Source organism: Rana temporaria, chromosome 12 (genome assembly GCF_905171775.1).
Source record: "Rana temporaria chromosome 12, aRanTem1.1, whole genome shotgun sequence".
In the NCBI taxonomy this organism is placed as follows: domain Eukaryota; kingdom Metazoa; phylum Chordata; class Amphibia; order Anura; family Ranidae; genus Rana; species Rana temporaria.
In genome coordinates this window covers 15,141,027-15,161,399 of record NC_053500.1, presented here as the reverse complement: position 1 = coordinate 15,161,399, position 20,373 = coordinate 15,141,027, and the positions used below count along the sequence as shown (strand labels likewise).

General features: G+C 46.9%; 1 protein-coding gene across 4 annotated transcripts in view; it reads right to left on the bottom strand.

The window, feature by feature from the left end:
• Positions 1-2,434: 2,434 nt before the first annotated feature.
• The window catches only part of TCEA2 (transcription elongation factor A2), a 135,929-nt gene continuing 117,990 nt past the window's right edge, over positions 2,435-20,373 (bottom strand). For all 4 annotated transcript variants that reach the window (XM_040329718.1, XM_040329716.1, XM_040329717.1 and 1 more), the window contains 7 exons: positions 17,095-17,158; positions 16,843-16,976; positions 14,848-14,904; positions 13,043-13,197; positions 9,044-9,190; positions 5,355-5,426; positions 2,435-2,762 (listed from right to left, as the gene is read on the bottom strand). In XM_040329718.1, coding sequence (XP_040185652.1) covers positions 2,754-2,762; positions 5,355-5,426; positions 9,044-9,190; positions 13,043-13,197; positions 14,848-14,904; positions 16,843-16,976; positions 17,095-17,158 — 638 coding nt within the window. In that variant the 3' untranslated portion in view covers positions 2,435-2,753. The remainder of the gene's footprint in view (positions 2,763-5,354; positions 5,427-9,043; positions 9,191-13,042; positions 13,198-14,847; positions 14,905-16,842; positions 16,977-17,094; positions 17,159-20,373) is intronic.

Genomic DNA, 20,373 nt, shown 5'->3' with positions numbered 1-20,373 from the left:
CAGCAGCCATCCACAGCAAGGTCATGCAGGTATAGTATGAAGATCGAACTCTAAGGGGCAGATCCACAAAAGAATTACGCCGGCGTATCAAGATACGCTGCGTAATTTAAAATTTTGTGCGTCGTATCTTTGTTCTGCATCTACAAAACAAGAAACGACGGCAACTCGGATCAATGCGACAGGCGTACGTCTTAGTACGCCGTCGGACCTAAGATGCAATTTTTCGGCGGCCGCTAGGTGGCGTTTCCGTCGAATTCCACGTCAAGTATGCAAATTAGCTAGTTACGGCGATCCACGAATGTACGTCCGGCGCATTTTTTTACGTCGTTCGCGTTCGGCTTTTTCCGGCGTATAGTTAAAGCTGCTGTTATGAGGCGTACTCAATGTTAAGTATGGCCGTCGTTCCCGCCTCGCATTTTGAATTTTTTACATCGTTTGCGTAAGTCGTTCGCGAATAGTGATTTGCGTATAATGACGTCACCATCTTAAACATTGGCTTGTTCCGGTTTCATTTCAAGCATGCGCACTGGGATACCCCCACGGACGGCGCATTCGCAGTTAATTTACGTTGGGCCACGACGTATTTACATAAAACACGCCCCCATCACAGAGATTTGAATGCCGCACCATTACGCCGCCAAAGATACACTACGTTACTACGCCGCTGTAACTTACGGCGCAAATTTTTTGTGGATTTGAAAAAAAAAAAAATAAGTTACGGCGGCGTAGTGTATTTTAGATACGCTGCGCCCGGCGGAGAGAAGCGCTGAGGTACGTGGATTTGCCCCTTAATGTTTAATTTTAACATGTTCAGTTTATACCAAATTTGTGCATAAAATTATTGTATTTTAAAATTTTCAAAAATAAACATCGGCCATCTGTAGGAGAGGTTGCCGATGCATTAGGCATCACTTAAAGAGTGCGGGAGTGACGTCACGCAGCTCCGGCGAATCACAGAGCCGGAATCCGTGGCCCGGAAAGGAAAAGGGGCCAGAAGATGGACGCAGCCTGGACAGGGGACATCGCTGGATTCTGTGGCAGGTAAGTGTCACATAATGGGCTAGTATGCGATGCATAGCAGCCCATTATGCTTTTCATCCGATTTGCATAAAGTGAATTGGACAGGCTTCAATGGAGCCGGTTCACACATGCCTGGAAAAGGGTCCTGTGCGATTTTGGGTTCGGTTTAGGTGCTCCTGAAGCGGTGAACAAAACCGCACCGGACTCCAAACCGCAGCCAGACATGTGTGAACCCGGCCTAACTCAAAAAAGAAAAAAGGGGGCTGGCAATGACAGTCGCCCACATGCCTCTCACAACAGGTTTGCTCTAACTTCAGAGGCAAGCGTTTTTCATTTTTAATAATCTTTTTCACCACTAGATGTCCTCAGTCTTTCACACCCTATGGCCCAGATTCACATACATTGGCGCATATTTATGCCGGCGTAGCGTATCTAATATGCGCTCCGTTGACGTAGCGCAGAGAGGCAAGCACAGTATTCACAAAGCACTCGCCTCCCAAACTGCGCTGAGTTCCCTCGGCGTAAGCCGTCGTAGGTGGAAGTGGGCGTAAGCCATGCTAATGAGGCGTGACCCCATGCAATTGATGGGCCGAGTGCCATACAAGTACTTAAAACGAACGGCGCATTCCTGTCCCATGGACGTATCCCAGTGCGCATGCTCAGAATCACGTCGGAACTACTCCCTAAGATACGACGGATCACTGCCTACAACGTGAACGTAACCTACTCCTAGCCCTATTCACGTACTACGTAAACGACGTAAAATACGACGGCTGTGTTCCCTGGTCCATACCTTAGCATGAGTTGCACCTCATGGGGAATAACCCCTGGGGAATAACTTCACGCCGGACGTACGACTTGCGCAAACCGCGTATATTATGCGCCGGGTGCAAGTACGTTCGTGAATCGACGTATCTCCTTCATTTCCATATTTGAATAGGAAATCAACGGGAGCGCCACTTGCGTCCAGCGTAAATATGCGCCCACGATACGACGACGTGGGAAAGTTACGTTGGTCGGATGAAGCCTATTTTCAGGCGTATCTCAGTTTATGGGCACGGCGCATAGATACGACGGCGCATATTTACACTTACGCCGACGTATTTCGAGATACGCCGCGTAAGTGCTTTGTGAATCCGGGCCAGTATAACTAAACTCAGAAGACTAAGGCTATACTGTGAGTACGGGGCATGATGGGCCCCCCTTCCCCAGGGGGCATCACCATTGCGCCCCATATTTACAAACAATGATGCATAGAGCAGCTCACCATTGAGGACTTCCCAAGCACCTTAGAAGAGGTGAAGAAGAAGTGGTCCTAGTGTGTCCTATGACCTACAAGAATAGTTGTAAGGCACAACCCTTGTGTAGGGCAGGAAGCAGAGGATTTGTATGTACAGATTAAGACAAGGTCGAGACAAAGGTCAACATTACTTTATACAATCAGGTAGTAATATTACAAAGTGGCAAACCCCAGTTTGCCACAGGTCCTCTTCATGGAATGCAAACAGCAAATCAAGCCTTCAACATAATCACGTGTTTTCTCCACCAATGGAAAAAAATGAGTAATAAAAAAAACATAAAAAAACAAAAAATAAAAAAAATAAAAAGATATATATATAGTTCTATATATAAGTATATATAACAATAAATGGCAGGCTCGGTGTGGAATTGGCGTCTTTGCATGCGGCGCGGTGAAAGGAGGAAGAAGATGAGACAGGCCACTTGTAGAGTCCTTAACAAAACTGCAAAGGAAGAGAATGCATAAAAGTTAATCAAAAAATCTATTAAAAAAGAGATCCTGGCACTAGATTCATTATTTCAACAGCAATCTTTCCATCAGATTATATGTGTATTTAGAGCCTCCCTTGTGTAGACATCCAAAAGCCCCGAGACTGCTTCTGGGCACCGCCATCTTGGATGTGATCTCAGCATACTCCGAGCCGGCACTCAGGTCACACTTTATAGTATTCCCCTTCCCCTCCTTTCCTAGCAACTACACAGACGCTTATGTGGAGGGGCGGAAAAACTGGAAAACCAGCAGCCGCTTGACTCCCGATCAGCGCTCTCAGCCAATGGCAGAGTGTTCTGGTGGGGGAGCCACCCCCCTGTCAGAACACAACAGCTCAGCAGGGGGAGATCGCTGTACTAACCTCACAAGTGAGCCTATGAACCTTGGCTGACAGTAGGGATGGACGACATTCCATCACATTGCACAAAAGCAAACATGTTATTGCAAACATTCATACTACATTAGTTAGACAATCATGACAGGTCCTCTTTAAACTGACATGGTCTATCGGCCAAGTAATACATTCCCTTCTGGCATTCCTCTCCACCTGGTTGCCTGCTGACCAACAGAGAGGTCAGATTGCGAAAGGGTAAAACCTTTGTCACATCTTAACTGCTGTCTGTGTCCTTGTCAGCAATATTCCCACTCACTTCCTGTCCCAGCGATTACACAGGAAGTGAAAATAAATTTTGCCGACCATGCCCCATATGCCGCCCATGACCCTGCCCATGCCCCTAGAGCGTACCCATATAACCATGCCTATGCCCCTAGAGCGTACCCATATAACCCTGCCCCCTAGAGCGTACCCATATAACCCTGCCCCCTAGAGCGTACCCATATAACCCTGCCCCCTAGAGCGTACCCATATAACCCTGCCCCCTAGAGCGTACCATTTCTATGGTCCATTTCTATGGACACAGACAACAAAACCTTACAGAGGTTCTAACCCCTCACTACTTTAGTCCCAGCTCCTTTGCTCCTATGGTCTACCATAGCTAGTGAGGGGGGGGGGGGGGATCACCTGTGGGGTACTTGCGATTCAGGGCTGCCGAATGGATGGGGGTTTGTGTGTCTAGAGAAGTTGCTGCTATAACCTAGGAGCGGAGTTCCTGAGGCTGTGTCTCTATAGAAGAGGCAGCCGGAATGCAGCAATGTGCGTTCTTAGTGGATCAAGTGGGCGCCATCTAGGAGGAGTGATGCAGTTAGCTCATCCTTCTGAGATACAATTCAGATAGGAGTGAAAACCTCAATAAATTCAAACCAAGAAGTAAAAAAATACAAAATAGCCGGGGTTACCATCATAAAGTGAATAACACCCAAATCCTCTGCCCACTAAACTGCAGACAAAAGGAACCCTTATCCATGCTGCCAGGTAAATCAAAAGGTCAAAATGATGGGCATATCCCCAGAAGGGGTCTTCAGGGTCTGAGAACCATAGAAATGGACCAGCAGCACCCCGCTGCATCACAGGCTGATCCCATACAGGGGGGGGGGGGGGGGTACGGTCCCCAGGGTACAACCAAGCTGTAAACTGCTAGGCCGCAAAAGGCAATAAAAGCAGATGGATGTTATCAGGAGTTTCAAATGAAAACAACATTTCAAAAGATTTAGAAAAGAAAAATTATTTCTCCAGGAGGAGAGCAGGTCCATCTCCTAGGGGACACTAGCAAAAAAAATAAAAAATAAACCTCCCCGAATGGGCACGGTTATATCGGTACGCTCTAGGGGCATAGGTGAGGTTATATGGGTATACTCTAAGGGCAGAGTTATATGGGTAGGCTCTAAGAGCAGGTGCAGGGTTATATGGGTAGGCTCTAGGGGGCAGGGTTATATGGGTATGCTCTAGGGGGTAGGGTTTTAAAAGTACGCTCTAGGGGCATAGGCATGGGTATATGGGTACGCTCTAGGGGCATGGGCAGGGTCATATGGGTACGCTCTAGGGGCAGGGTTATATGGGTACGCTCTGGGTGCATGGGCAGGGTTATATGGGTACACTCTAGGGCACAGGTGTCAAACAGGCAAGTGGGCCGAATCCGGCCCTCCAGGCAATTTCATGCAGAAGGAGCTCCAGTCCTCCTCTGGGCTCCTCCAGACCCTTACTGTCTGCTTTCAAGCAATGCATCCAGCTTCTTCTCAGCAGCAGCATAATGTAAGGGGGGTGCACTGTGATGTAAGGGAGAGTGGGGGGCTCAACTTCTGATGGTGGGGGGGCTCTTGACATCTAGTGTAAGAGGAGGGGATGCGCTGGACATCTAATCTTACAGATACAACCGGCCCTTTTGAGGGCAATCCTAATGCTGATGTGGCCCACGATGAAATTGAGTTGGACACCCCTGCTCTAGGGACATGAGCAGGGTCATATGGGTATGCTGTAGGGGCATAGGCGGGGTTATACAAGTATGGGGCATGGGCGGCGTTATATGGGTAGCTCTAGGGGTGGGGGCGGGGTTATCACCAGAATATAAGTCCTGTGTCCTGGACTGGATAAAGTATGGGTCAGATTTAAACATTTGAAAGCAATGTAGAGATTAGAGATGAAGCTTACTTTCCAGCGGTTTCCGCACTCATTGCACAGAACAAACGTAGTCATCGGTTCATCAGCGCTGCGTGTCTGCACCTAAAAGAGACACAAACATGTTCAACATATAATAACACATTTTTATTTTCATTTTTTGTACATATACTAAAAAGGTGGTGATTTTAGAAGTGGCATTATGTTCCCCCACATTATACCAAACATTCACCAACTAGCCCCTGGCACACGTGACTTTACCTCTAAGAGAACCTGCGCTTGGCACATAAAGACAACACTCCTCCCCTAGCGTGTGAAGACACGCCCCCTGCCTTTCCACAATGCATCACTAAGGCTGTATTCACACCTGAGCGTAGGGGTTTTGGTCGTTTTTTCCGGCGTTTTGTCGCACGTATTCATGCATATTTGCGCGTTTGCATACAGCGTCGTCTGACGTTTTTGTACTTCGACGTTTTTTATTTTAGCCAATAGGAAAAATGATCATCTTTTCATCACTTGTTGCTGTTTGTAGATTTCTTTTATCTTCTGCCTGGGTGAAATGTTCTATTGATTAAAGCGACAAAACGCCCGTAGAAAACGCTCGTTGTCACGCTAGACGCTTGAATCGAGTGTTTCCATTACTTTCTATGGGAAATACAAACGCTCAAAAAGGCCCAAACCGCCCGATTCGCGCAAACTTGTTTGAGCTTCAGGAATTCGGCGTCAAGCGTTTTGGAGCGGAGATGTGAACCATCTCCATAGGGTATAATGTATTTTTTCCCCTCTAGCGTTTTGGAGCGTCGCACTTCAGGCGACAAAACGCTCAGGTGTGAATGGGGCCTTAGTGTCTCAGTGACCAATCATCAGCTCTGAACACGGCCATATGGCATCGGGGGAAGTGTGCGAATGTCATCTTGCTCAGAAAGCGGAAATCTTAGGTGGGTTGGTAAGAAGATAGAAAGGAGCGCCCGCTATCCAGGAAATGCCAGTTGGAAAAGACGATTTATTGAAGGCATCAAATCCAAAGATTGCACATTACATTTCTTGAAACGCACACCCCCTCTCCCGACATCCACCAGGCATTTGACAACGTTCATCCTTGTGTGCAGCCGAGAACGCCGCCGTTACTATCCATACCTAGAGCTGGCTCCCTGTCATCTCTGGTCACGTATTGCTCAGCGATGCCTACAGCCTCACACTGATCACAGCGGCTTGGTCTCAGGTGTTACCTATCCATGCCGGTTCATGCCAACCTCAATGCAAGTGTGCTGCTTATTTTAATAAAGTGATTTTTTTATTTGAAGGTAGCAACAAGTAAAATCAAGCCAATGTGTTTCGGGGGGGGGGACGGGGGGACATTCCCTTTTTCAGGGCTGTTGCTGCATGCCTATTGGTGGGGGGAAGGATCCTTTTCAGGTGTGGCTGTAACGCAAAGATCAGATGAATGGATGTCAGAGTGCCGCTGTCTCGTCAGAACTGGCAACGGAAGTGACTTTCCGTCGCCGCCATCTTGCTACACCCCCGCACTCCTCCATAGTAAGGATAATCTGAGAAGGGGGAAAGCAGACATCTTGTCACTCCCACCAGAGTTTTGCATTGTACACTTATTTTTAACAGGAAAGCGAGTTTATATAGGCCCCTTTCACACTGAGGCGTATTTCAGGCGTTTTAGCGCTAAAAATAGCGCCTGAAATACTCCTGCCCCAGCATTCTCAATGTGAAACCCCGAGGACTTTCACACTGAGGCGATGCGCTGGCGGGAGAAAGAAAAAAAATTGTCCTGCAAGCAGCATCTTTGGAGCGGTGAGAGGAGCGGTGTGTATACCGCTCCTTCCCATTGAAAACAATGGGACACCGGGGTAATACCGCCGGCAATGTGCCTCTGGCGGTATTAACCCTTTTTCAGCCTTGGTGCAGTATCAAGAGTCTAAAAAATGTATTTCGTTTTTAATTATATTTTATATATTAGTAAAATATAAAAATAAAAAATGAATAAGAATTGGGAAAAAAATCCCCTGCTCTGCCGATATACACATGTATGTTTGTGTTCTGGGGTGCACACCCTAATGCCAAATGCTGTTCACACCAATGGGAACACCTGATTAGGATCCTTCCCTGTCTATTAGAATGCAGCAACTGCCCTGAAGAAGGAGTCTCTGTTCCTCCGAAACACGTTGGCTTGATTTTACTTCCTTACTACCTTCAATAAAACATCTTTTCAAACTTACATTTACTGGACACTGGACGCTCCTTTCCATCAACTTTCCAAGGTTACATGTGGAATCCGCCACAAGGCCGTAGCGAGGCAGCAGCCAACGCCCCCTCCTTTCAGGTTGGGCACAAATCTTTGGAAGAATATTCTTCCTACCCGCCCGTACCATCACCTAGCTACAAACAGTGACTGATCGAGTCAGTCCAGTGGGATCTCCTCCCCTAAAGAGCCACTAGGTAGATTGGTGGAAGACAAGAGCATCGGTAAACTAATGTTTTCACGCCACAGAGCAAAGTGAACCCCTTCTACCGGCCAATAGAGGAATAGTAAAGAGTAAAGGCCCCTTTCACACTGTTGCGACCTGAAAGTCGCGGCGATTTTGAAGCGACTTTAAGCACTGCCTGTGTAAACATGAGGTCTATGGACCTGAAATGGCATCAAAGTCACACCAAAGTAGTGCAGGGACTACGGCGAAGTCGCTGAGACTTTAGGTCACACGGAAATGAATGGTACTTATGGGAATCGACATGTCCTGCGACTTTGCAATCCCAAGTCGCAGGATAAGTCGCACTTGTGTGAAAGGGGCCTAAAAAGGATAAAAAAAAAAAACATTATGCAAGTAGTAAGCGAAGGATGAAGTGCCAGGAAGCAGCATTTTGGGCCAGATCCACATACGCTACGCCGCCGTACCTTACCTGGCGTATATTCAAATCCTCAGCGAGTTCGCGACGTAAGTTACGGCGGCGTAGTGTATTTCTGGCGGTGGAATTCAAATCGGCGATCAGGGGGCGGGTTTCATTTAAATAAGGCGCGTCCCCGCGCTGATTGAACTGCGCATGCGTCCAGAAATTTCCCGCCGTGCTTTGCGCGAAATGACTTCGCAACGATAACTATACGCCGGAAAAAGCCGACTACAGACGACGTTAGAAAATGCGACGGCCGCGCGTACATTTCTGGATCGTCGTAAATCGCTAATTTGCATACCCGACGCGGAAAACTACGTGAACTCCACCCAGCGGGCGCCGAAGTATTGCACCTACAATCCGAAGGCGTACGAAGTCGTACGCCTGTCGGATCGAAGCCAGAAGCCGTCGTATCTTGGTTTGAGGATTCAAACTAAAGATACGACGCGGGAAATTTGAAAGTACGCCGGCGTATCAGTAGATACTCCAGCGTACTCTCTCTGTGGATCTGCCCCTTTATCTGTATCTAAAATAAGTCTACAACCCACTACAAAAATACTATTGAGATGCGGTCACTTTTGCAGCACTTTGTTAAAAAATAAATAACAAAATAAAATAAAAATAAAAAAACACACCAACACACAATTTCCTTCAAGTTGAAAACAAAATCATATGTGAAAAAAAAATTATAAAAAAAAAAAAAAAAAAAAAAAAAGATGACAGATGAAGGTCACAACAAGCTTCCATCCATCAGGCCCCTTTGTTTTGAAGTCACACCCAGCAGTGCCCTCTAGTGGTTCTCCAGGCCAGGTGCACCCAGCACTTACCTGGGTATAAGTGCAGTTTTTCTTCTTGCATTTGCCGCAGGAGAACAGATCGGTCGTCGTTCCTCCCGTCTTGGACAACTGATGCTCCTGAATGGCCGCCTTAGTCATGGCTTTCCTCATCTCTTTGAGCTCATTGCTTGCCATTTCCTGGGAGTAAGGACAAGAAAAAAAGGCAACTGGCAAAACAGGTAGGATGCTAGTTGTTGGGGGGGGGGGGGGGGGGGGGGAGGGGGGGACTAAAAAAAAAAAAAAAACATAGGCCCGGATTCACGTAGCACTTACGCCGACGTATCTCTAGATACGCTGCGTAAGTGCACATATGCGCCGTCGTATCTATGTGCCTGACTTTGAAAGCAAGATACGCCTGTAAATAGGCTTCATCCGATCGACGTAAGTTTCCTACGCCGTCGTATCGTGGGCGCATATTTACGCTGGCCGCAAGGGGCGCTCCCATTGATTTACGATTCGAATATGCAAATGAGGGAGATACGCCGATTCACGAACGTACTTGCGCCCGGCGCATTAATATACACGGGGCCCGATTCAAGAAGCAATTGCGCACTTGCTCCGGCGTAGCGAATGCTCCTGATTCAGGAACATCGTAACGCCGACTGCAGCCTAAAATTTGCGTGGCATAAGGCTCTTATGCCACGCAGATTTTAGGCTGCATTCTTGCGTTGACCACTAGGGGGCGCTCCCATTGTGATCAGCGTATAGTATGCAAATTGCATACTAACACCGATTCACAAAGTTGCGCGGGCCCTGCGTACGCAAGGTACGGAGTTTCCGTACGGCATCTTTAGCGCAAGGCTGCCCCTTCTAATAGTAGGGGCAGTCAATGCTAAAGTATAGCTGCCGTTCCCGCGACGTGAAATTTGAATTTCACGTCGTTTGCGTAAGTGATTCGTGAATGGCGCTGGACGCCATTCACTTTGAAGCAAATGATGTCCTTGCGACGTCATTTGCCGCAATGCACGTCGGGAAAGTTTCCCGACGGAGCATGCGCTCTACGCCCCCGGTGGGATCATTTACATTGCGCGTGCTTACGCCGGGCAATTTTGCCGGCGCGCCCTCGCAATTTACGGAGCTACTGCTCCGTGAATCGAGGGCAGCGCAAAATATTTGCGTGGGCGCAGGGCAAAATCGTTGCCCTGTGCCTGCGCAAATCTACTTGAATCTGGGCCCCGGTTTACGTAAGGCTTACGTCCGGCGTAAAGTTATTCCCCATCTATGAGGCGCAACTCATGCAAAGGTATGGACCAGGGAACAGCCGTTCGTTCGGCCCATCATTTGCACGGGGTCACGCTTCATTTAAATGGATCACGCCCACCTTCCACCTACTTTGAATTAGGCCGGCTTACGCCTACGATTTTACGTTACGCCGGCGCAACGTTGGGAGCAAGCGCTTTGTGAATACTGTGCTTGCCTCTCTAGCGCATATGAGATGCGCTACGCCGGCAGTAATATGCGCCGCTGTCTGTGAATCCAGCCCATAATGTTCCCCAAAAGGTCTCTGCACCCCACCATCACCTTGCAGTAGTCACTAGATGATGTAAACCCAATGACTAAAATCTGATGTAACCTGTATGATTATATTTCAATTTCAAAAGTCAATCGTTTTTAAATCTGCAGCTTTTATAAAAGTGTTACTAAACCCACAGCAGTAAAATCAGTCTGTAATGCAGTAAAGCATGCTTGTTGTTACACTCACTGTGGAACCTAAGGGGTTAATCCTCTGCATTGTGTAAAAAGGCTGTTTGATCCTGTCTTCTCTGATCATCCCCTTTTTCCACTGTCCCCAATCCATCTCCTGTTAGTACAGAGGCTAGGGGACAAGCTGCACATGCTCAGTTTGGTGTGTATTGCTAGAGAGGTTGTTTTTTTCCCTTGGGAGAGTGCATGTGATCAGCACTGGGCCAATCAGCACAGTCCAGACAGAGGGTCAGGGGTCCTGCATCTTTATAGGACAATCCAGGGAGAATGAAAACTCCTCCTACAAGCTTTAACCGGACACTGATAGAAGTCACAAGGCTGCTATATACTGCTGATGAGAAAAGGTATTTAGCAGATTATATATTAACTAAAATGAATTACATTTACATGTTATGGCCAGATATAGTGATGCAGAGTCCTGGGGAGACCAGATATAGTGAATGCAGGCTCCTGGGGAGACCAGATATAGTGAATGCAGAGTCCTGGGGAGACCAGATATAGTGAATGCAGGCTCCATGGGGAGACCAGATATAGTGAATGCAGGGTCCTGGGGAGACCAGATATAGTGATGCAGAGTCCTGGGGAGACCAGATATAGTGAATGCAGGCTCCTGGGGAGACCAGATATAGTGAATGCAGGCTCCTGGGGAGACCAGATATAGTGAATGCAGGCTCCTGGGGAGACCAGATATAGTGAATGCAGGGTCCAGGGGAGACCAGATATAGTGAATGCAGGCTCCTGGGGAGACCACATATAGTGAATGCAGAGTCCTGGGGAGACCAGATATAGTGAATGCAGGCTCCTGGGGAGACCAGATATAGTGAATGCAGGCTCCTGGGGAGAGCAGATATAGTGAATGCAGGGTCCTGGGAGACCAGATATAGTGAATGCAGGCTCCTGGGGAGACCAGATATAGTGAATGCAGAGTCCTGGGGGGACCAGATATAGTGAATGCAGCCTCCTGGGTTTAGTAACACATAACCACTTAAGGACCCCTTCACGCCGATATACGGTCGGCAGAATGGCACGGCTGGGCACATCAATATATATATACGTTGTCCTTTAAGCCCAGCTGTGGGGTCGCGGGCGCGCACCTGCGACCCAGTCCGAAGCTCCGAGACCGCGGGACTCGCGGACCCGATCGCCGCTGGAGTCCCGCGATCGGTCCCCGGAGCTGAAGAACGGGGAGAGCTGTGTGTAAACACGGCTTCCCCGTTGTTCACTGTGGTGGCAGCATCGATTGTGTTTCCCTATAAAAGGGATCACACAATCAATGACGTCACACCTACAGCCACACCCCCCTACAGTTTTAAACACACTTCAGGTTACACATAACCCCATCAGCGCCCCCTGTGGTTAACTCCCAAACTGCAATTGTCATTTTCACAGTAAACAATGCATTTTAAATGAATTTTTTGCTGTGAAAATGACAATGGTCCCAAAAATGTGTCAAAATTGTCCGATGTGTCCGCCATAATGTCACAGTCACGAAAAAAATCGCTGATCGCCGCCATTAGTAGTAAAAAAAAAAAAAAAAAAAAAAACATAAAAAATGCAATAAAACTATCCCCTATTTTGTAAACGCTATACAGTTTGCGCAAATCAACAGATAAACGCTTATTGCGATTTTTTTTACCAAAAATAGGTAGAAGAATACATATCGGCCTAAACTATTTTTGTTTATAGCGCAAAAAATAAAAACCGCAGAGGTGATCAAATACCACCAAAATAAAGCTCTATTTGTGGGAAAAAAAGGACGCCAATTTTGTTTGGGAGCCACGTCGCACGACTGCGCAATTGTCAGTTAAAGCGACGCAGTGCCGAATCGCAAAAAGGGGCAAGGTCCTTTAGCTGCATTTTGGTCCGGGTCTTAAGTGGTTAAAGTAACACCTGGTAAACCTGCCATAAAAGAGTCTTTGTTCAGATACTTCCTGTTATTGTCCCGGTCTGACAACTGTGCTCCTGCATCCCTACCTTGTCACACGGGCGTGTGATGGAGACTACAAGTGGCCATTTCAAGCATACAATCCGCAGGCATGGTCCACTGTTGTCCCCATCGGGAAACCTGTACTTAGAAATTGCAAGTGACCATAAGATGGAATGCATGTAGACAGGAAACGGCTGCAAAGAGGCTACAGGAGATCAGTAGATCTCTTAATCGCCGGTTGCAGCCCAACCCTAAAACTAAACCGTTCCCTTTAAACCCATACTTCCCTTTCAGGGAAACCCCTGGAAAAGATGTCGAAAGTACGGTCATTATTTCCCGCCAAGTCAGCGCAAACCCACCTCACAGCTCATGTTGGCGATCTGCTCCGGGGTAATAGCGCCACACAGCACGTTCTTTCTTAAATCTGGATTCTTTGAGTCCTTCAAGTTGGCGATTCGGCTTCGGATCCGGTTCTTGTATTTCATGTCCGTGTTTTGCACCTCCCCATATACTAGTGAGGATAGTCAAGGGTCCCAAAACATTGATAACTTATGTAACCAACAGAGAAGTTCTGCTTTTTTCTTTTAAATCATACTTTCCTAGGTGGATTCTAAAACTGCCCCCGCCAGTTCTAAGACTGAGAACTGAGCGACCAAACACCGCTGATCGCTCAGTTCTTAGGGCTCCATGAGCAGAGAGCTGGTAACTGTCAGTCACCCTATGGCTGGCTCAGGCTCTCAGAGGCCGAGACAGGTGCCAGTCCAGAGTTATGGGCGGATCCTGACTATATTGTCACGATCTTGCCCCAGCTTGGACGGGCTCTGTGACGTCAGCCGACAGCGGGATTCAGCCTGCTGAAAACTGGTCACAGGATTGTAAAATGAACTCCCCTCCTGCGATCCACATGAGAAGTACAGCCAAACAAGCTCTGGCTTTACTTCTTCTGATGGCCCTACAAGCGGCACGCAAGCTATGCGAAGGCAAAACGCCATTTGTACTTCTTGGCAGCACTGATGCAGCTTACGGCCCTGGTGCCCAACATGGTATATGAGGTGTGGCCCTTGGACCACAGCCGTCTGGTAGTGGGAACATTAATTAGGGTAAAAGCATTGATTGACCCTCATGTAACATGTTCCCAGTCCCTCCCCCCCCCCCCCCCCAGAATTGTCAAGGTGGGGTTGTAGTTGGCAGCTGCAGTGGCCGCCACTTACTTTTTTCTGAGTCAGCTGGTTGCTCTCTGTCCTGACACATCTGATGTCCCTCCCTCACCCCCGGCCCGATCATCGGATGAGATGGCTCAGCCATTCCACCGCTCCTCTTCAATGATTGGCCTGTGTACATGTTGTGTAGATCCAGCCGACGTCAGCGCCGCCTACTCAGTGCAGTCAGTGGCCGAGCGATACACTGCCAGTACCTACTCATCAGAACACCCCAGGAAATCCTGACCTGAAGTGAGTGGCATATACTTTTTGTTATTGCATGGGTGACCTTAAAATTATGCCCCCCCCCCCCCCCCCCCGAAAAAAGTTCTGTGGATGCCCATGCTAGGAGGAGGAGAAAGAAGAAAGAAGAAAGAAAGAAAAGAAAAAATGAAGGAAGGAAGGAAGGAAGGAAGAAAGAAAAGAAAAAGGGAAGGAAGGGAAAGGAAAGAAAGAAAGAGAAGAAAAGAAAAGAAAAGAAAAGAAGAAAGAAGAAGACTTTGTGGGAACCAGTGACACTAATACAGTTATCAGTACCACAAATATGCACTGTCACTGTACTAATGACACTAGCTGGGAAGGGGTTGACATCTAGGGCATTCCACGTGTTTTTGTGTACACAGTGTGCTGTTCTTACTAAGGGATTGGTGGATTTTATTCTGCGCTTTACATGGAAACAAAGTCCACTGCATCCCCGGTGACAGGACACAGCTCTGCGTTGTTTACATAGGCAGAGCTCTGTTCTGTGTCTCTCCTCGCCGATCAGCGTGTGCCCACGGACATCCCTCGGCTGGCAACCGCTGATCGGCTTGTGCGGTGTCTAATCGCGCCCCCCTACTCAGGAGTGCCATCACAGGAGAGCCGCTCTGCCGCCGTAATCCTACGTGAGGCTGTCAGCAAGCGGTTAAGTGTATTCAGCCTACCTCTGCCCCAGCTAAGAGCACAGCATTAAAAAAAAAGGATATCCTCCTCGATCTGTGCTGCCAACAGCTCACAATCTGAACCGATCGCATTGTAATCTCCTGGAAGGATGAGATAAAGATGAAGTCAGAAAACAGGGGGTAGTTACTTTTCATACAATAAATTGTCGACTTTCCTGAGACAAGGGAACACTAGGCCTCCCATACAGGAGTGTGAAAGGTCCGAGGTCCAGCTCCATTAGAAACAGGGAAGCTAAAACACTGTAGTCTGAATCTGTATTGTAAAAATGGCAAAGTGCAGCAATCTCTAGAAAGAATAGCCCTTATTATCACACAGAACCCCTTATTAATCATGCAGTAGAAAAAAAATAGAACAGTTAGTAGATCTCTGTGCTCACCCATGAATTGTAAATAACGTCCATAAAGAACCAAACAATTATTCCGCACTAGTTCAAAGAGTGTGTGTGTGACAGTCCTGGACTAGGGTTTGGTAACACTGAGGGTGATCTGGGATGCATCATCCTTCAAGGGGGTTTGTAATCAATGGATATGTAGGTGGGCCCTGTTAGGGTCTTGGCTGCTGCCTCTATGCTGGCAATATAAAAGTGCTCCGCAATGTAGACTTGGGTGGGTAGAGAGGGAGGAGCACTCGGTAGGGTAGAGAGGAGGAGGAGCACTCGGTAGGGTAGAGAGGGGGAGGAGCACTCGGTAGGGTAGAGAGGGGGAGGAGCACTCGGTAGGGTAGAGAGGGGGAGGAGCACTCGGTAGGGTAGAGAGGGGGAGGAGCACTCGGTAGGGTAGAGAGGGGGAGGAGCACTCGGTAGGGTAGAGAGGGGGAGGAGCACTCGGTAGGGTAGAGAGGGGGAGGAGCACTCGGTAGGGTAGAGAGGGGGAGGAGCACTCGGTAGGGTAGAGAGGGGGAGGAGCACTCGGTAGGGTAGAGAGGGAGGAGCACTCGGTAGGGTAGAGAGGGAGGAGCACTCGGTAGGGTAGAGAGGGAGGAGCACTCGGTAGGGTAGAGAGGAGGAGCACTCGGTAGGGTAGAGAGGAGGAGCACTCGGTAGGGTAGAGAGGAGGAGCACTCGGTAGGGTAGAGAGGGGGAGCACTCGGTAGGGTAGAGAGGGAGGAGCACTCGGTAGGGTAGAGAGGGAGGAGCACTCGGTAGGGTAGAGAGGAGGAGCACTCGGTAGGGTAGAGAGGAGGAGCACTCGGTAGGGTAGAGAGGAGGAGCACTCGGTAGGGTAGAGAGGAGGAGCACTCGGTAGGGTACTCGGCATAGAAATCCATCACATTTAATATTAAAGATTATTGAAATTGGCAGTTCACAGGTAGTTAATAAAGGCAACGTGTTTGGGGGAGGTACCTCCCACTTCGTCAAGGCTGTGATGGTGCGTATGGTCAGGACTGAACTGGAACCAAAAGCCAACTCCAATAGGGTCCTTTAGGTGCTGTCAGATAGCGGAGAACTGGGACGCTCCATCCTGACCATACTCACCATCACAGCCTTAATGAAGGGGGAGGCACTTTCCCCGAAACATGTTGGCTTTACTTACCACCTGTGAACTGTCAATTTCAATAAACATTTTAATACTAACCTCGTGCTTGCCTCCTTTCTTGGACTACAGGAGAGTCAGGATGCCCACTAACACAAGGCTCCTTTATCTGCAACGTAGAGCGTCCCGACTCTCCTGTAGTCCAAGGGAGGGGGCGAGCACGACACTCCACACCAGGGAGAAAGCCTCACATTACTGTGTGGAGTTACAGACAGAAGAACAGGAAGTGAGGATTTCTCAGAAGAAATAAGGACATTTAAAAGCAAAATGGAAGGATGAGGTAAGTGAAGGAGGACTGCACTAAGGTAAAGGAAGCTAGTTAGGAAAAAAAAAATTGTACCTTTACAACCCCTTTAAGTGTGAGAAAAGTCTATACCGAGTATGCATCTACACCCATCCAACCCATCGCCAACACCTGCTAGCTCGATGTACAAAAAACTATATCTAAAACTAAAACACACGGTATGAATACTGGGCATGCATTACCATCGGTCTGCAGGGCTGCAGTTAACATCTCTCTGCACTTGGTCCGCACTGAGTCAGAAGTGACGGGAAGAGGGGGGAATCGGGTCATCTTTGGAGTGGTCGGTGTTTTTGGAGATTCAGGCTTCTTAGGCAAACTAAAAAAAATGGAGCATAGCGGGTCATCAGGCTCTCTCTGTCCAATGGAAAGGTCCCATCTAAAAACAAATGACAATCCCCTGTCAAGAATCACAGTATAAGGAGGAACATCAGTACCTGGGTTCCTTCGAGGAGGAGGAGGAGCTCTGATCCTTTTCCTTCCCCTTCTGGTCTGCGCTGTCTACAGGACAAAAGAAAAAAAAAAAGAAGTTGTGGTGGGGCGTGGTTAAAATTGAGCCTTGAATAAAAAAAAAAAAAAAAAAAAAAAACAAGAAAGAAAGAAAAAGAAAGAAAAAGAAAGAAAGAAAGAAAGAAAGAAAGAAAGAAAGAAAGAAAGAAAGAAAGAAAAAAAAAAAAGAAGTTGTGGTGGGGCGTGGTTAAAATTGAGCCTTGAATAAAAAAAACAAAAAAATAAAACAATAAGAAAGAAAGAAAGAAAGAAAGAAAGAAAAAGAAAAAGAAAGAAAAAGGAAGGAAGAAAGAAAAAGAAAGAAAGAAAGAAAAAAGGAAGGAAGAAAGAAAAAGAAAAGAAAAGAAAAAGAAAAGAAAAAGAAAAGAAAAAGAAAGAAAGAAAAAAGAAAGAAAAAGAAAGAAAGAAAGAAAAAGAAAGAAAGAAAGAAAAGAAAAAGAAAAAGAAAGAAAGAAAAAGAAAGAAAGAAAAAGAAAGAAAGAAAAAGAAAGAAAAGAAAAAGAAAGAAAAGAAAAAGAAAGAAAAAGAAAGAAAGAAAAAGAAAGAAAGAAAGAAAAAGAAAGAAAAAGAAAGAAAAAGAAAGAAAAAGAAAGAAAAAGAAAGAAAGAAAGAAAGAAAGAAAGAAAGAAAGAAAGACCCTGGAGAATAAAATGGCAGTTGTTGCAATTTTTTATACCGCACAATATTTGCGCGTCCATTTTTACAATGCAAATTTTTAGGGAAAAAAATATACTTTTTACCTTAGTGCACACACAAACACAATATAATGCCCCCTTTTTTTGATGATCGTATGTCGAGTAAACAGATACCCAACATGTCACACTTTAAAATTGCGCAAGCTCGTGGAATGGTGACAAACAACGGGACCTAAAAGAAATCGCTAGAAATGACGCTTTAAAAGCCCTCACAGTTACACAGGAGGTCTGGTGGTAGAATTTTTGCTCTCAATCAGTTTGCGGTGTGTTGCGCGATCGCGGTTTACATATGTATGCGGGTCTTGTGCATGCATTCTCGCATTTGCGATTGAGCACAGGGGGGAAATGGTGGTGCTTTAAATAAAGAAAAATGTATTATTTATTAAACTTACATTTTAATTTTTTTACATGGTCATGATTTTTTGTTTTTGATCAACTTTATTGCCATCACAAGGAATAATCATCATTCCTTGTGATAGCATGGGCCGCGACAGGTCTACTAGACCCCAGATCTCAAATTTGCATGTGAGCACAGGGGGGATGGGGGTGCTTTAAAAAAAATAAAAAAAATAATGGTATTCATTTATTTAACTTACATTTATTTATTTTTTGAGCACACAGGGGGTTACATAAATAAATAAATAAATAAATAAATAAATAAATACATAGGCCCGGATTCACAAAGACTTACTCCGACGTATCTAATGATACGCCACGCAAGTCCACGGATGCGCTGTCGTATCTATGCGCCTAATTCACAGTACAAGATACGTCTGAATTTTGGCTTCCTACGACCGATGTAAGTCTCCTACGCCGTCGTATCTTGGGTGCATATTTATGCTGGCCACTAGGGGCGCTTCTATTGATTTACGCGTCAAATATGTAAATGAGCGAGATACGCCGATTCACGAACCTACTTGCGCCCGTCGCAGTAAGCTATGCCGTTTACTTAAGGCGTACATCCGGCATAAAGATAAACCAAAGATAAACCACCAAATAGCTGGTCTAAGTCATGTTAGGGTATGGACGTCGGAACTGTGGTCGGATTTTACGTCGTTTACGTAAGTTGTACGTGAATGGGGCTGGGCGTAGGTTATGTTCACGTCAGACACATTGAGCCGTCGTATCTTAGGGAGTATATGCAACGTGATTCTGAGCATGCGCGCGCATGTGCCATTCATTTACATGGGGTCACGGTTAATTTTAATACAACACGCCCACTACCTTCCTAATTTGAATTAGGCGGGCTTACGCTGGCCCATTTACGCTACGCCGCCGCAACTTAGGGAGCAAGTGCTTTGAGAATACTGGCCTTGCCTCTCTATGTTACGTCGGCGTAGCGCAAATGACATGATGAACTATGAATATGAACTTATTTTTATTTATTTTTTCTATGGTCTTGATTTTTTTTTTTTTTATCAACTTTATTGCCATCACAAGGAATGATCCATATTCCTTGTGGTAGCATGGACCGCATGGGCCGCGACAGGTACTCTTTACTGAGAAAACAAAGGTCTACTAGGCCGCAAATCTCTCCTCTACCATCAAAAGCATCTGATCTAACCAATATGAGTTTGATTGGATGCTTCACAAATTGGTGACGGCTTGTAAACCTCAAACCGAAACCCTCGTCGTTTCCGGTTTCTTCATTCACAAGGGAAGGGGGCGGGGGTACAGATGTACCTTCCAATTTCACGCCCTATAGAAATGATTGGGCGGCTGTAGAGCTGCTTCATAGTCAGCCGTAAATTATGGTACCGGGATCATGGTTGCAGCTGTAGCCATGATCCGGGTATAACCACTTCAAACTGAGCATGTACAGGTACGTCCTAAACGCGTAAAGTAGTTGAACATTTTGGTACTGGGGATCATGGTTGCAGCTGCAGATTGGTAGCCATGATCGGGGTATAACCACTTCAAACTGAGGATGTACAGGTACTTACAGTTTCACCACAGCTGGAGTGCCGAGGTTGCCTACCCCTGTCCTAAGGGCTTGAACGTTTTTTTACCAGGGATCATGGTTGCAGCTGCAGGTTGGTAGCCAAGATCCCTATACAACCACTTCAAACTGAGGATGTACAGGTATGTCCTAAGGGCGTAAAGTGGTTGAACATTTTGGTATGGGGATCATGGTTGGTTGCAGCTGCAGATTGGTAGCCATGATCTAGGTATAATCACTTTAAACTGAGGAAGTACAGGTATGTCTTAAGGGCATGAAGTGGTTGAACATTGTGGTACCGGGGATCATGGTTGCAGCTGCAGGTTGGTAGCCATGATCCAGGTATCACCACTTCCAACTGAGGATGTACAGGTACGTCCTAAGGCAACCTCGGCCCTCCAGCTGTGGTGAAAACTACAAGTCCCATGAGACATTGCAAGACCCTGACAAATACAGGCATGACTCCTAGAGGCAGAGGCATGATGGGATTTGTAGTTTCACCACAGCTGGAGTGCCGAGGTTGCCTACCCCTTTTTGGTATAGGGATCATGTTTGCAGCTGCAGGCCATGAT